At 35.5% G+C, this 15075-nt stretch overlaps 1 protein-coding gene across 1 annotated transcript; it reads left to right on the top strand.

Annotated features, from left to right (window-relative positions):
• Window positions 1-1403: 1403 nt before the first annotated feature.
• Window positions 1404-13789, top strand: TWF1 (twinfilin actin binding protein 1). Its single transcript, XM_030322377.1, has 9 exons — window positions 1404-1511; window positions 3135-3212; window positions 4782-4960; window positions 5940-6035; window positions 7132-7236; window positions 8893-9018; window positions 9480-9630; window positions 9784-9905; window positions 11636-13789. Exons 1-9 carry the CDS (start codon window positions 1487-1489, stop codon window positions 11804-11806), a joined length of 1053 nt encoding a protein of 350 aa, XP_030178237.1. The 5' UTR covers window positions 1404-1486; the 3' UTR covers window positions 11807-13789.
• Window positions 13790-15075: the final 1286 nt, after the last annotated feature.

The raw sequence follows: 15075 nt of genomic DNA, 5'->3' as shown, positions 1-15075 counted from the left end.
ACTGTTATGTCAGGAAGAATTTGGTTAGAGTGAAACTCTCCCTACGTTTCTTAAATCCAAACAAGTTATAAGGCTCAAACTAAATTTTGCTTATTCCATAATATGAGGATCTGTTTGAGAAACAGAGCTTAGATAACAAGAACAGAACATAGCAACCTTGTTTGTTGTGATCCTGGCAGAGAAATAACTGCAAGCCTGATAGTTAATGAGTGATTAAAAAATACATTGTATTTGAAGAGTGATTTTGTTAACTTGCACTTATATTATTGGCTGAAGAAAGTATTTGTTGATAAGCAGATTGTAATTTTGTATCAGATCAAGGCCCTAAAAACAAAATACCCAGTTTTCTATCTAAGGAACTATAATCTAGGAATGGTAGAAAAGTAGTACAAAAGAATTAAAATTACCTTTGAGAAGGAAATATATGTTCATAACAGCAGAAGATGGAAAAGAATTTTTAGTAATATCTGCTATCTTACACATTTATCTAAATAAATCCTAAATAATTACTTCATTCAAGAATAAACGGCCAAGATAAAGCAGAGCGGTAATCATAGCTTGCTATGATAAATTGACCACAAAGGAGTATTCAAGTCAGCTAATTTACTCCCTTTAAGTGGCTCTTTTTGGAATGAAGAGAAAGCAAAACTTAGTCTCTAAATGTACCCAACTGAAAAAATAAAAGTTAACAGTCTGAGATTAATTCAATTTAAAAGCATGGGAGATTTTTGGGGCGCCTGGGTGGCTTAGTCGGTTGAGCGTCCGACTTCGGCTCAGGTCATGATCTTGCGGTCTGTGAGCTGAGCCCCACGTGGGGCTCTGTGCTGACAGCTCAGAGCCTGGAGCCTGCTTCGGATTCTGTGTCTCCCTCTCTATGCTTCTCCACTGCTCACACGCTTTCTCTCTCTCAAAAATAAATAAAAATTAAAAGCATGGGAGATTTTGATGAGAGACCACCTATACATTAATACTCATTTTTAAAAACGGGGCAGTGCGTGACCCTTTATACTGTAGGAAGAATAAACAAAGAAAGATACCGTTCATATCTTTTTCAAATTGAAAATATACGATCAGTAAAATGATCATTCCCATTTTTGAGCATCTTTTTTGCTGAACCAGGCAATGGTGGTGTCGGCAGTGCAGACAGTAGAGGGCAAGGTCATCCTGCTGGCTCTTTGATATTTCACGGCTATGGGGCCAGAGAAGCCGGCGGCAAGAGCCAGGGCAGAGACCCCCAGCAGAGAGCTGGAGGAGAGCGCCGGGTGAAGCGGGCTTGCAGCCCGGCGGGCAGAAGAGCGCGCGGGGAAGGGGGGCGGGGGGACAGCAGGGGCGCGCGAGGACGCGGTCGGCCTAGCGGGGCGGGGCGGCCGCGGGTCGCGGGCCGATGACGCGCGGCGGCCGGCGGAGGAGTTGCCACTTCCTGGAGGCGCCGGCCGGGGCCGCTCTCTGCACTTAGGTTCGGAGCCGGGACCCCGCGGCCACCGCCATGTCCCATCAGACCGGCATCCAAGGTAACGGCGCCCGGAGCGGCGCGCGGGAGAGGGGCTCCCGGGAGGCCCCGGGCGAGCCGGGCGGGCTGCTGGACGAGGAGGGCTGGAGTCGGGCCCAGAGGGAACGGGTGCCGTTCTCGCCGCGCAGGCGGGGCCTCTTCGCCTCTCCGCGCTTTCTGGTCCCGGGCCACCCGGCCTGCGTTCCTCCCAGGCGGGTCCGTCTGCTGCCACGTTACAGACGGACCCGAAATTCGCAGAAGCGAAAGAAATTGGTTTGCGAGGAGGCCTGAGTGAAGGGGATATGCCTTCCTCTGGCCCTGACTGTAGTCTAACTTTCCCCCTTTTGTATCAGGTACGGGAGACCTGAAACACTGGAGGTTACCGGGGCTTCACTGTGCAAAGGAGATTGTTACAAGAGTTTGATTATAAAACGAAAGATACTGGAATCTTTTTTATTTCCAGTAAAGGTGCTTCCCAAATTCTTCCGCATTTTCTTTCAAAATGGAAACATGAACTATGTTCTGAGAAATCCTGAGTGTGGGGTGTTTTGATCTTTTTCTTAGGTACTCCCCAGGGAACTGAAAAGTCCGATCTGTGTGGCTGAATTTAATCATTCCGTGAAGGCAGTTCAGTGTGCAATTATATCTGACCTCCATTATTTCCTGGTTTGAAAATGGGCAGTCTGGAAACGCTCGCCTCATCAGAAATAATATATCCCGGGGTTACTCGAGATTACTTAACGAGGGCTAATATAAACCCACGCTCTTCTGTTAATGGACAACGAACCTTTTCCCCAGATGAACATTTAATTGTGTTTTGTTACTATGGGTCTTTGACCATCCTGCACCTCTCCCTGCACACACAAACACAAGCAAAATGCTCTCAAACCTGAAAGCACTGTTTTATTCGTCAGAGTTAGTTTTGACATTTAAATTTGTAATTACTCATTTTCATGTTTGAGCCTTACAGCATTCATTACTTAAGTAATGGTTCATTCTTACAACCCAAGAATGAAATCAGAACGAAATCGAAGCTTTAATAGGAACACAAGCGTTAAGTTATTAAATACATATTTGTTTAGTGAACTTAACTCTAGCTTTTTGAGAAATACAAGTTAGAAAAATATTACCAGAAGTACAAGCTTGAATGCACTTTAATGACTTTTTGTTTAATTGGGATAGGATATCTTATATTTACTGTTGCTTTTAATGTGAAAATGTAAAAATGAATCGAATTGTTATTATAAGCTTAAAATTGGACTAGAAGAGAATGAAAGATTTTCAACAATTTCAACCAAGCAATCAAGGTGTTTTTTAAAATTGTAATTTGTTCCTTATTGGATTTGAGTAACTTTAATATTTTCACTCCCAGTGTTATTTCTGCTTTGGAATTTTCTAGCTAAAACATAGTAGAATTCATATACTTTTAAGCTATATTAACATGTATATTTCTTAGCTGTATACTCTGTCTGCTATTTACACCTTCAAGTTTTATAATTTAAATTACTGACAATAAGGGGATACTACATCCTGAAGATTTTTTCTTTGTATTATAATTTATTTTTTCCTCAACTTGAGTAGCATTAGAAAATATTAACATGTAAGTATAAAAAATAGGTTTACTTTTCTTTATCTTTTTATACAGCAAGTGAAGATGTTAAAGATATCTTTGCAAGAGCAAGAAATGGAAAATACAGACTTCTAAAAATATCTATTGAAAATGGTTAGTTTTACATTTCTGAATATTGTTTGTCCTTGGATTACTGTTATATTTTTAAATTTCTAAGTCATTTCAGTGATTGGAACTATTAATTACTGTGAAGAAAGTTCAAAGCTTGCCTTTAGGTAACTTGGATCCTGTATATTTGGTCATGTCCCTTTAGCTGTTGCTTACCTTCTGAATTCTGTAGTTGACTATCAGGGAAACAGAAAGATGTTTTTTTTTGGTGCGACCTCCTCTGCTTTACCTTTTGCATCTCAGTTTCTATACCACAACCCGTTTCTAATGTGAGTGCTTCCATCTCTGGATTGGAAATCAGTAAACAAGTGATCATCTCCACCCGCCCCCCCCCCAAAAGAGAAGTTACTTGAGAATTGTTATTCAGTAAAGTTAGTTTTGAAGTAGAAACAAAGGACTTCAAATTCCCAGTTTCTCCACATGATTGCAATCTGTGCTGGAGAAAGGATTTCCCTGTTTTGTTTTGGGGAAAAGTTCTAAGAATGTAAAAAACTACAAATTGATCGTTTCAAAATAATTCTGTTAAGGATATTGAATGGATGGGAGAATCTTTTAGTTTCCCTGTATTTGAATTTGGACAGTTATCGCAAATGAGTATGTTAAAATATTCCAATGGTCCAATTGCTTAAATACCTAAATTTCTTGAATACCTGGAAATATTTTGCTTTGGGAAGATAACTTGTTCTTTTATAAACTCGAAGTAAATTTAATTTCCTTTTTATTTTCTACTTATATGTTAAAAATACCAGAGTAGTTTGAAAAATATGCAGTTGTTACTGTTTCTGTGTGTGTGTGTGTGTGTGTTTATGTATATATATATATTACCATAGTTGATAGTAATAAACATATACTGTAAAGCAGCATATTTTAGAAATATTGAAATGCCATCATTTCCTAACCAACTATTTAAGTGACTAAAATGGAAAAACTTGTCTAGCATCACTACGGAAGGAAAATGACACTATCTCTTAAATCGTTATTTTTGTTTTGAGAAAATTTTTTAAATAAGGGAATTACAGAGAATAAATAATATAACAAATACTTCCATCTCCTCTTAAATTAGTAACTACTAACACTTTATCATATTTGCTTCAGCTTTTTTTTTTAACTTAATATTTTTGTGATATTAGGGCATCCTCTTTAAACAATTTCACTTCCTGACCTCCTTCTCCTGAGGCAACCATATTAGGAGTTTTTATATATCTGCATTGTGTTTTTTTATATGTAGCCCCCTAGATAACTCCTAGTGCTATTTTGAGTTTTAAGTTCATGTAAACTAACATCTTATTCTGCAACTTTTTTTCTGTAAACATTTTTATAATTTGTCTTGGTAGAGAACTCACTATTTTTAAATATGAATTCATTATATAACTGTGCCACATCTATGATCGTTCTCTTATTGATGAACATTTATGCTATTTGCAGCTTCTGCTGTTCTATGTGGAGATGTGAATAATAGTATTAATAGATGACTATGTTATTAATTTATTGTCTCTTCATTACCATTTGGAATTTCAAACCATTCATGTGTCTTTTAAAACTTGTTCTTCATAGAGAAACTTGTGATTGGCTCATGTAGTCAGCCTTCAGATTCCTGGGATAAGGATTATGATACCTTTGTTTTACCCCTATTGGAGGACAAACAACCGTGCTATATATTATTCAGGTTAGATTCTCAGAATGCCCAGGGATATGAGTGGATATTCATTGCTTGGTCTCCAGATCATTCTCATGTAAGTAATTTTTTTTGTTACTTGTTTAACATTAAATGCTAGAAATTTTTTTTCTGAAATAGTCCTAGGCTAGGAGAAAGTTAAGAAGCAACAGTTATTTCCGATAGAAGGGAGTGATCATGAAGAAAATCCTACTGTTGGTAATGTAGAATCAGGAGTAATGTACTTATATTCAGAAGTCTTGCCCTTGAAATCAACAGTATTATTGATTTTAAATTTAAAAATCTTTGGCAATTATATGTAAATGACTATACTCTGAGAGTAATACTTCAAATAATTCTGAAACCTAATTGAACATTATGTTAAATATTTTTAATAGCTACCATTTAAATGATAGGCATACACGCAAGTATTTCTTTTAGGAAAGTTAGCAGATTGATTCAGACTCCTGGATTTGACATGCAGTTTTGTGAAACTACCTGTGTTAGTTGGCAGTTACCTTTTGTAGTTTTTAGTAGTTGCTATTAGACTCTTTAATAATATGGTATATATTGTAGTTTTCATCTTTGTGTTTCCCATAGAATGGTATATGCTGCAGGTGTGCTATGAACATTGATTCTTAAACAACTTAATCAGTAATATCTGATCTAGAGATTTGCTTTGAGTAAAATGTCAGTATCCAGGTTACTTCATTTCAAGCGATGTTTTCTACCTTATATTCCGAAGTAGTATTTTAATAGGTTTTTTTTTTTTTTAATTCTTGATCTCATTGTATACTTTGAAAAGTGATTAATTTTTAAAAATTTAGTTTCCCAATTTTTTAAAAATATGACATAAAGTGAAATCTACCTTAATAGGTGAACTGTCATGATGGCTATTTGTACACATGTACTTAAGCCTGTTACAGTCCATGGACTTCAGCTTTATCATAGTTTATTTCTAATGTGCTTGAAGATTTTAATACATTCAGAAAGTGCTATCTTTTATAATGAATAGTTTTCATCTGTACATTTCTGAGTAAACTTTCACAACTTACTAGGTTCGTCAAAAAATGCTATATGCAGCAACAAGAGCAACTCTGAAAAAGGAGTTTGGAGGTGGCCACATTAAAGATGAAGTATTTGGAACAGTAAAGGTACAAAACTTAAACTTTTATGTGGATTCCACGTGTTGCAATTAAACCAGTTTAAGAACTTCTAGGTAATGTGTAATTGTTATGAAATTAGACTAATGAATCTGTAACAATAAGAGAAAATATTGTTATATTTCATACGATATGCAAGTTAACTAAAACATTGTATTTACTCTCTAAAATATGTTGAAATGCCCTTTGCTAGTCTTCAGAAACTGCAATATGCCTTAGAGATCATCTAGTTCAACCCCTCATTTAGTTCACCCTTTTCACTTTAATGATAAGGGAAACAGGCTCACAAAAATGAGAGACTACTTGAAAGAGATGGTAATTTTTAGATATTTTGGACATTTATACCCACATTGTAGAAGCAGTAACTATGCATATTATGTTAACCAGGAACATTGAGGCAGGTCAATTGATTGATGATTAATTGGGATAGTTGATTAATACATTTAACTAGTTAAATTATGATTAAGAATTTACTTATATAATTTATATGGTAAATACATATATTTATACATATACACACAAATTAAGAAAACAAATATTTTTTAACAGTTAAATTATCTAGTAGGTAGACCACAAGACTTGTGGGAATACTTTTCTTATTCACCATTAATTGTGCCATGGCCTGGTTTCTCAATTCTTTCCATTCCCAGTTTTCCAAGTCACAAAATATTGATGAAAGGTAGACCTCTTTGGAATATTTTACTCTTCTAAATAAGAACTACGGTCATTTTCTATGAATAATTGTACAGAAATTGTGGTGATTATTGAATAATTATGGGGCAGGCTTCCCCAGAAGTTTACTTATTATTGTCCTGTAGATTTAAACATGACCCAAGTGTATCATGTGACTGGCAGCAGCACCACCACACTCATACAAAAGATTTAGTAATTATAAAACTGTGGGAAATGAAGAGTAAATACTCCCTTCACCATTTTTTGAAACCTGTAACGAATAATAAAATTCTTGATACTATACTTCATTCAAAATATTTTCTATTAAGTTAATAATTTTGTTTTTCCTAAAGTAACTTCACTGAGGTTTTACTTTTAGAGAATAGCTAGTAACAGTCCATTTCTTTGTTTACAGGAAGATGTATCATTACATGGATATAAAAAATACTTGCTTTCACAGTCATCTCCTGCCCCATTGACTGCAGCTGAGGAAGAATTACGACAAATTAAAATCAATGAGGTAAATTACATTTTTGAAACGATTGCAAGATTTTAAGTGTTTGAAAAAATATTTTTAATTAATAGATTAATAGAGATTAAGTAAGGTAGCTTGCATTTATTCTGTATAATTTAGAGATAAGACTATGTGCTCGATGTGTTTTCAGGAAAAAATAATTAAAAGTAAATACTAAAATTCGTGCCAGTTTCATAAGTAGCTTTCGCCTATATTTGTAATGTATGTGACAGACTAGTAAGTGTTCCTGTTGGAAGTACAACTTTTTGTAACCTCGTACTTTGATTACTAAGTAAATGGGAAAAATGTACATTACCCATTTAGTGCAAAGAATTATATTTAATGAGGTTGCCCAAAGCATGTTTGTTTAGTTACATTATTTCAGAGAATCATGGTAACTAAAGAGGAAAAAATATAAATGCCATAAGATATTTATTATTTCTAGAAGCTCTATAAATTCTGAGTGGTACCTGGATAGGCATGTGCATATGTATTTATGGGAGATGGTTTTTTGAGTACTTGTTTAACCCAGTTCTATTAGAGTCAATAAACTTCATCCATATTATAGTTTATCATATTTTTAATGTGTTCACTGCAGCTATTCTAATTACAAGTTAGAGTAACTACTATATTTCTACTGGGATTTTATAGGAAAGAACAAGTAACAGAAACCACTATTCACTAGTCCGAATAACAGGCTAATAGAAATCTGTCTGGAAAGTGATTGAATATTACTTAATATTAACCTGATAGCAAGGATCTATCTTTATATTATTTTAACTCAAGTTATTTGAGTAAAGATTCTTATGTGATTTTTTTTTTTTTACAAGTTTGATAGTTTGTTTTATTCCTTGCAATCAGAACCCAGAGGATCGTATTGGGGTATGCATTTGCATATGTTCTATGATGTTTTCATTATCCAATATCATTTATGCTGTAGAATCTCCATTCATTTTTTTTAAAAGTAAAATTTCTATTTAACTTTTCTGTTGCAACACTGCAAAGGAGACCCTATACTAGCTATCATTTAAGTATAAAAGTCGTGAAACATGCATCAAAAGCTTTCTTGAAGTACTCTTCTAGTATTTGTTCTTAGTAATGAAAAGCTCTAAGTCTGGAACTTCTGCAGTAGTATAATTTGTTGAGCTGTGTTGTGTCTTTGTATACTGTTCATACTCCTTTCAATTCAGTGCATGGTGTTTGTGTTGCATTTTATGTCTTCTAGAACAAAGTAAAGTTTTACGCATATTGCATATATATCACACTGTTCATAAATTTTATCAAGTAAGTTTTGTAATTAAAGTATAATCTGAAGACACTTCAAAGAGTTTATATAATTCTCTGCAAATGTGCCAAACCGAACATATAAACAACCTCCCCGCCAAAGCCCCACTAACAGCGCATACCCACTCAAATGTTCACTCCCAGCATTTCATAAAGATATGTCATACACTCTGCATGTTGACAAGGTGCTAGCAGAACATGAACAAATGTGAAAAATTACTTGCTTTTTAAGTTCATGGTATTTTAAGGGTTAATTTTAGTTACATTAAAATGGGCAAGGGTGGAATGGCACTTGGTAGAGATTGGGTTTCTTGTCTTTGCTGTATGACACTGCTAAATGCTACAGCTTCATCAGTAAATTAAATCTATCATACTTAGGTACAAACAGACGTGGGTGTGGACACTAAGCATCAAACACTACAAGGAGTAGCATTTCCTATTTCTCGAGAAGCTTTCCAGGCTTTGGAAAAATTAAGTAACAGACAGCTCAACTATGTGCAATTGGTAAGAGACAGATGATGGTTATTATGAAATGGCTGCTCTTCCTGGTGGCTCTTGGCTCATAAAATAGGTTCGTTTTCAGTGGATTTAAAATTTGTTTTAAGTTTATTTTATTTTGAGAGAGAGAGAGAGAAAGAAAATATGAGTGGGGGAGGGGTAGAGAGTGAGGATCCCATTCAGGCTCCCCACTGTCAGTGCAGAGTCTGACGCAGGGCTCCAACTCCCTAACCATGAGATCATGACCTGAGCCGAAATCAAGAGTCGGCTCATGACTGAGCCACCTAGGTGCCGCATGTTTCCTGATTTTTTTTTTATTCATTTTTTTTTTTTAAACTACAAGACAATGTATGTTCCTTGTGAAAAAGTCAAGCCTGTATAAATTTCCCCTCGTCTCTTAGGTTTTATTTATTATAAATTTAAATTTTCTGTGTATCTGTTTTAATGAATGTATTTCTCATTGACAGGAAATAGACATAAAAAATGAAATTATAATTTTGGCCAGTACGACAAATACAGAACTGAAAGATTTGCCAAAGAGGATTCCCAAGGATTCAGCACGTTACCATTTCTTTCTGTATAAACATTCCCATGAAGGAGACTATTTGGAGTCCATAGGTATATAATATATTGTTTTGAACGTGTTACTTTAAGTTTGCTTATTGACAGCTTAGCACTGTATTCTTATTTCTTGCCCAGAGGACTTAGTTATAGCTTAATATTTGCTTTGAGTGATATATTGCTAATTGTATTTATTATTTTAACTCACAGTTTTTATTTATTCAATGCCTGGATACACATGCAGTATAAGAGAACGGATGCTGTATTCTAGCTGCAAGAGCCCTCTGTTAGAAATTGTAGAAAGACAATTACAAATGGATGTCATTAGAAAGGTAAAATTACCTACCTCTTTCTTTAAAATTTTCGGTTTATATTAGATCTTTATTATCTTCTCTGTGTAGTTCATGATGTATGGTGGTTTATAAATGAAAGTATTTTTTCTTGTTCTCCTCATAAATCCTTAGGATCTTCTCCAAGTGCTTGGGGGTGATCTGGCATTACTGCAGTCTCTCTAGATCTGTACTCTCTCATATGTAGCCATAAGCTACATGTGGCTATTTAAATTTAAGTATAAGTTAAAATGGAGTAAAATGTAAAATTCAGTTCCTTCATCATACTAGCCACATTTCAAGTGTTCATTAGCTACATGAGGCTGGTGGCTACTGTACTGGGCAGCGCAGAATTGAGAGGACATCTTCCATATTGCAGAAAGTTCTTTTGGACAGTGCTGCTAGGGCCACATACTTGTGATTGTCTCAAGACTTGCTATTAGTAAAGAACTATAGTCTCTAGTTACAACTGACTCTTGGGATGGTTGAGACTCTAGTTGTTGACAAAGGAGGGAACGGACATAAATATTTGAATTCGGGGAGCTAAGCTACCAGTTTTTTTAAATTTATTTTCTTAAATGTAGTTGAGGCTTAGGGAAAGATGATGGTTTACTCTTGAGCCCTTGAAGTCTTTAAAACACAAGTTCTTATAAACTACCAGTGTATTAGGTCCTGAACCCTTTAAGGTTTTTAAGTTCCTAAGATAAAGCAGGGACTGGCGCACTGTTTTCTACAAGAAGACCACATAGTAAATATTCTAGGCTTCACCAGGTCACAAATGGTCTTTGTTACATATTCTTGTTTTATTATTTTGTGTTTCTAACTGTTTAAAAATGTAAAACACACTCTTAATTTGGGCTAAATTTGGCCCTGTTCTAGAGTGATTTCAAGTGACCCAAGAATGAAGGGGCCGATGAGTCATGTTCCTCAATATGCATAGTGTACCAAAGCAGAACAACTTGAGAGTACAGTGGTGGCTTCTACTTTTATTTTTTTTTTAATTTAAAAAAAAAATTTTTTTTTTAACGTTTATTTATTTTTGAGACAGAGAGAGACAGGGCATGAATGGGGGAGGGTCAGAGAGAGAGAGGGAGACACAGAATCTGAAACAGGCTCCAGGCTCTGAGCTGTCAGCACAGAGCCCAACACGGGGCTTGAACTCACAAACCGTGAGATCATGACCTGAGCTGAAGTCAGATGCTTAACCGACTGAGCCACCCAAGCGCCCCTGGCTTCTACTTTTAAATGTTAGTTAAGGGGCACCTGGCTCAGTTAAGCATCCAACTCTCAGTTTCGGCTCAGGTCATGATCTCACAATTTCGTGAGTTTGAGCCCTGCATCAGGCTCCGCACTGATGGTGTGGAGACAGCTTGGGATTCTCTCTCTCCCCCTTTCTCTCTCTGTCCCTCGCTCACGCTGTCACTGTCTCTCTCAAAATAAATAAATAAACTTAAATAAATAAATAAATAAACATTAGTTAAGCAGGAGAAGAAAGAGGGAAGCAAACAGAAAATGATTATAGCTGATTATGTATTCAGGCAACTCACAAATCCCCTCCCCCCCCCCCAAAAAAAGCAACAGTGAAACTATTACATATGGTTCTTGATACTGCTGGAATGGGTGTTACATATTTGTGAGCATTCACACCTGAAAACTGGCTCCTTGCTTGTATTAGGTTTTGAATGTTGTCTTCTTCATATCATATCACACTTTACTGATTCCATCTCTTACAGATCGAGATAGACAATGGGGATGAGTTGACAGCAGACTTCCTTTATGAAGAAGTACACCCAAAGCAGCATGCACATAAGCAAAGTTTTGCAAAACCCAAAGGTCCTGCAGGAAAAAGAGGAATTCGAAGACTTATTAGGGGTCCAGCTGAAAGTGAAGCCACTGCTGATTAAAATCATTATATTAAACATTAGAATACTAGTTTTTTTAAAGTCCAGCTTTTAGTACAGGAGAACTGAAATCATTCCACGTTGACACATAGTAGGGAAAAAATGTACTTTTTGAAAAATAGCACTTTTCACTTCTGTGTGTTTTTAAAATTAAGGTTATAGAAGACTCATGATTTCTATTTTTGAGTTAAAGGTAGAAGAGGGTTTGTCATAGTGATGTTTAATTTGGTCACACTGTTTTCACAGAGTAATAACGATTCCATGCTTTCACATAATTCTTAAAATTTTATACACTTGGGCCAACTCCAGAAAGTCTAATGTCTCAAAGTAAGATACACTCCTTACTACTCTTTAGTGAGGCATCAAATTTTTTCTGTAAGGAAGAAAGACCTTAAAATATTCATACTACTTATGAATATGTTAAGGACCAGGTTAGATTATTTTCTAAACTGAGAATTTAGTGTGCCTGGGTAAAGGTGGAAAGTTGCTGACTCTGAGAAGCAGCGCTTAACTCAGCCTGTGGGGTCACGTCTGCAACTTGTAGAAACACTGTTTCATGGCAGCAGTCTTTTCTATTTGACTTTTTTGGTTTTTAAATGGCATTAAAGTTTCAGAAGATCAGTTCACTCTGAAACCTTAAGGGTACCAGATATTTTCTATACTGCAGGATTTCTGATGACGTTGGAAGACCTATTTGAACAGCTTTAGTAAATTCTCTCTCTAATGCTTTACAAAATTTCCTTTTCAAAAGTAAGTCATTTCCTTATATAGTGTGAGGCCAAATATTTATGTTTAGATTGAATATTAATATCCTTAAAAAAACAAAAGTCAACAATGTTGAAAGAGTTTTAAACATCAAGATTGATTTTTCTCCAGAACCACATATTTATAGGCAAATTGTGTTCTTTATTACTTTTAAGCATACTCAGATTTAATAAAATTGTTGGAAAGTCCTAGTACTTAACAGACTAACACAAATTAAACACTTAAGAATCTGGTTTCAATTTATATCTTATTTCAAAACACATTTAACTGTTTTCAAAGCTTTGCATTTTAGCTACAACCTACAGAAATTTAGAAATTTTGAGCCTTTTTTTTTTTGATACTTGAAATAAGGAAGGAGTTAGATCGAACACTTCGTCATGTTAAATCTGATAAACCTGCTGCAAGAGCCATAACTGGGAGGAGTTTTCTAAATGAACGATGGGGATCCAGGATTTCGAATTTCTTGATCTAAACTTTATGCTGCATAAAACATATTAGAAATGCACATTTCATAGTATAAAATATGAAACACATTTTTATACCTTATTATCTAAGGTACTATATGCACCTTTCAAAAATTCCATGTGTGTTCAAGTAAAGCATATTAGAATAATTATGGGTTGACAGGATTTTTTTCTAGAGTTAAGAGTATTTGTGTGGGGTTTTGTTTGTTTACAGATAATCAGACTATAATATTTAAACATGCAAAATAATTGGCAGTAATGTTGCACTTGTTTTCTAAAGATACACTTTAAGTTGTTTCATGGGTGCCCACGTAGACACACATATACACAAATTACTGCATTGAGAATCCTAGAGTTGTGTTGCAGGCCGTAGCTGAAGCTGTATTTTCAATCAGAAAGAACATTAAGCCTGTAATGAAGGTATAAAGTAATTTGGTAGTGAATGTTTTTTTGTACCATTCATGTGCAATTATAGTCTAAATTTTACACTACATGAAAGTAAATGGACATTCCAGAATATAGATGTGATTATATAGTCTTTAATTATTATTAAACCAAGATTGCTGAAAATCAGTGATGCATTTGTTATAGAGTATAACTCAGTGTTTACAATATGTTTTAGGTGACATCATAACAATCAAAGGTGAATAAAATATTCCCAGTAAATTTATATAGCAGTAAAGAATTACATGCCTTCTGTGGACATTTTATAAGTGCATTTTATATTGCAATAAAATTTTTTTCTCTTTACATTGTATACGAAGTTGTTTTCTGTAACTTTTTTTCTTTAATGTTTGGACAATTCTGCATAATGCTATATCTAGTAGCAAGTTAGAAAATTCAACCCATGTATTCATTTGTTAATTCACCTATCTAAATGGAGGGTTTTAAACATCTCGCAACCTAGGCAAGTTGTGTCAATAGAGTGCTTAATTTAGATTAGAACTTTCCCACTGCTGCAGCAATAATGAAAATGCCATGACTTAAACTGTTCTGACTGTGAAAGACCCCAGTACGATAGGGTGACCAACATGCTTGACACTAAGCTTGCCACCCATCCAGCAAATACTGAATGCACTCCTGCGTATGATTCACTATCAGATGGATCTTTTTATTAGGGCTAAATTACAAAAGTTGGAGAGTTGTCCTTAAAAGGGCTAATTTTAGAAACCTTTAAATAGAGTTCAGTTCTTTAAGGCATTCCTACTCAGAACTATAATGTGCCTCAGAGACATATTGTAGTTTGGTATGTATCCTTTCATATACTTTGCATACACAGCCATAAATAATAAGGATGAGAGGTTCTCTTAAGTAATGATTCTGGGGCTTTATATCCAAAGATTTTGATAAAATCAGTGGGCCCAGGAATTACATAGTTTTATAAATGAATCCTGTGTTGCCATGACTGGATACAGTTTGCCTTATGATAAAATTTTTTCTCTATTCAGTCAACAAATTCTTTAGTATTGTATACTGGTATATAGTGGTTATCAGTAGAGATAACATCTTATTGAATAAAATCTAGTCCTTCCTGTCTTCGTGACTTGAGAGCCCATGGCTTTCCAACTGGATCAGTCAGCTCCAGTTCATCAGCTGCTTGTTGTACCTCTCTAATGGACCAAGCTGGTTGCTGCCTCAGGAATGCTGAAGGTACTGTTCCCACGCTGGATCACCAATCCAGGATCCACATGTCTTCTTCCTTTACTTAACGCAGGTCTCTGCTCAAGTGTCCTCCCCTTAGAGAAGTCTTCCCTGACAACCCAGTCTGTTTGTACTCCCTGTCCCTCTCACCATAATCCTGCTTTATTTTTCCTCTAGAGCACTCAGGGATTTTATATCTATGCATATTGTTTGTCTCCTCCAGTAAAATAACAAAGTAATGGGGGAAAGGAGTGCAGCATCCTCAGCACCCAGAACAGTGTCTAAGACATAGTGGATACTTTATGTATTGAATGAATAAAAGAGATTTTACTTTCCTTGAAGAACAGTGGGGAGAGGAGCACATTCCAGCAATGGCAGATACCTCACGGAGGCTCTGGCCTT

This window comes from Lynx canadensis, chromosome B4 (genome assembly GCF_007474595.2).
Source record: "Lynx canadensis isolate LIC74 chromosome B4, mLynCan4.pri.v2, whole genome shotgun sequence".
In the NCBI taxonomy this organism is placed as follows: domain Eukaryota; kingdom Metazoa; phylum Chordata; class Mammalia; order Carnivora; family Felidae; genus Lynx; species Lynx canadensis.
Note: the sequence above shows the minus strand (reverse complement) of the source record. Positions and strands in the feature narration are given on the sequence as shown.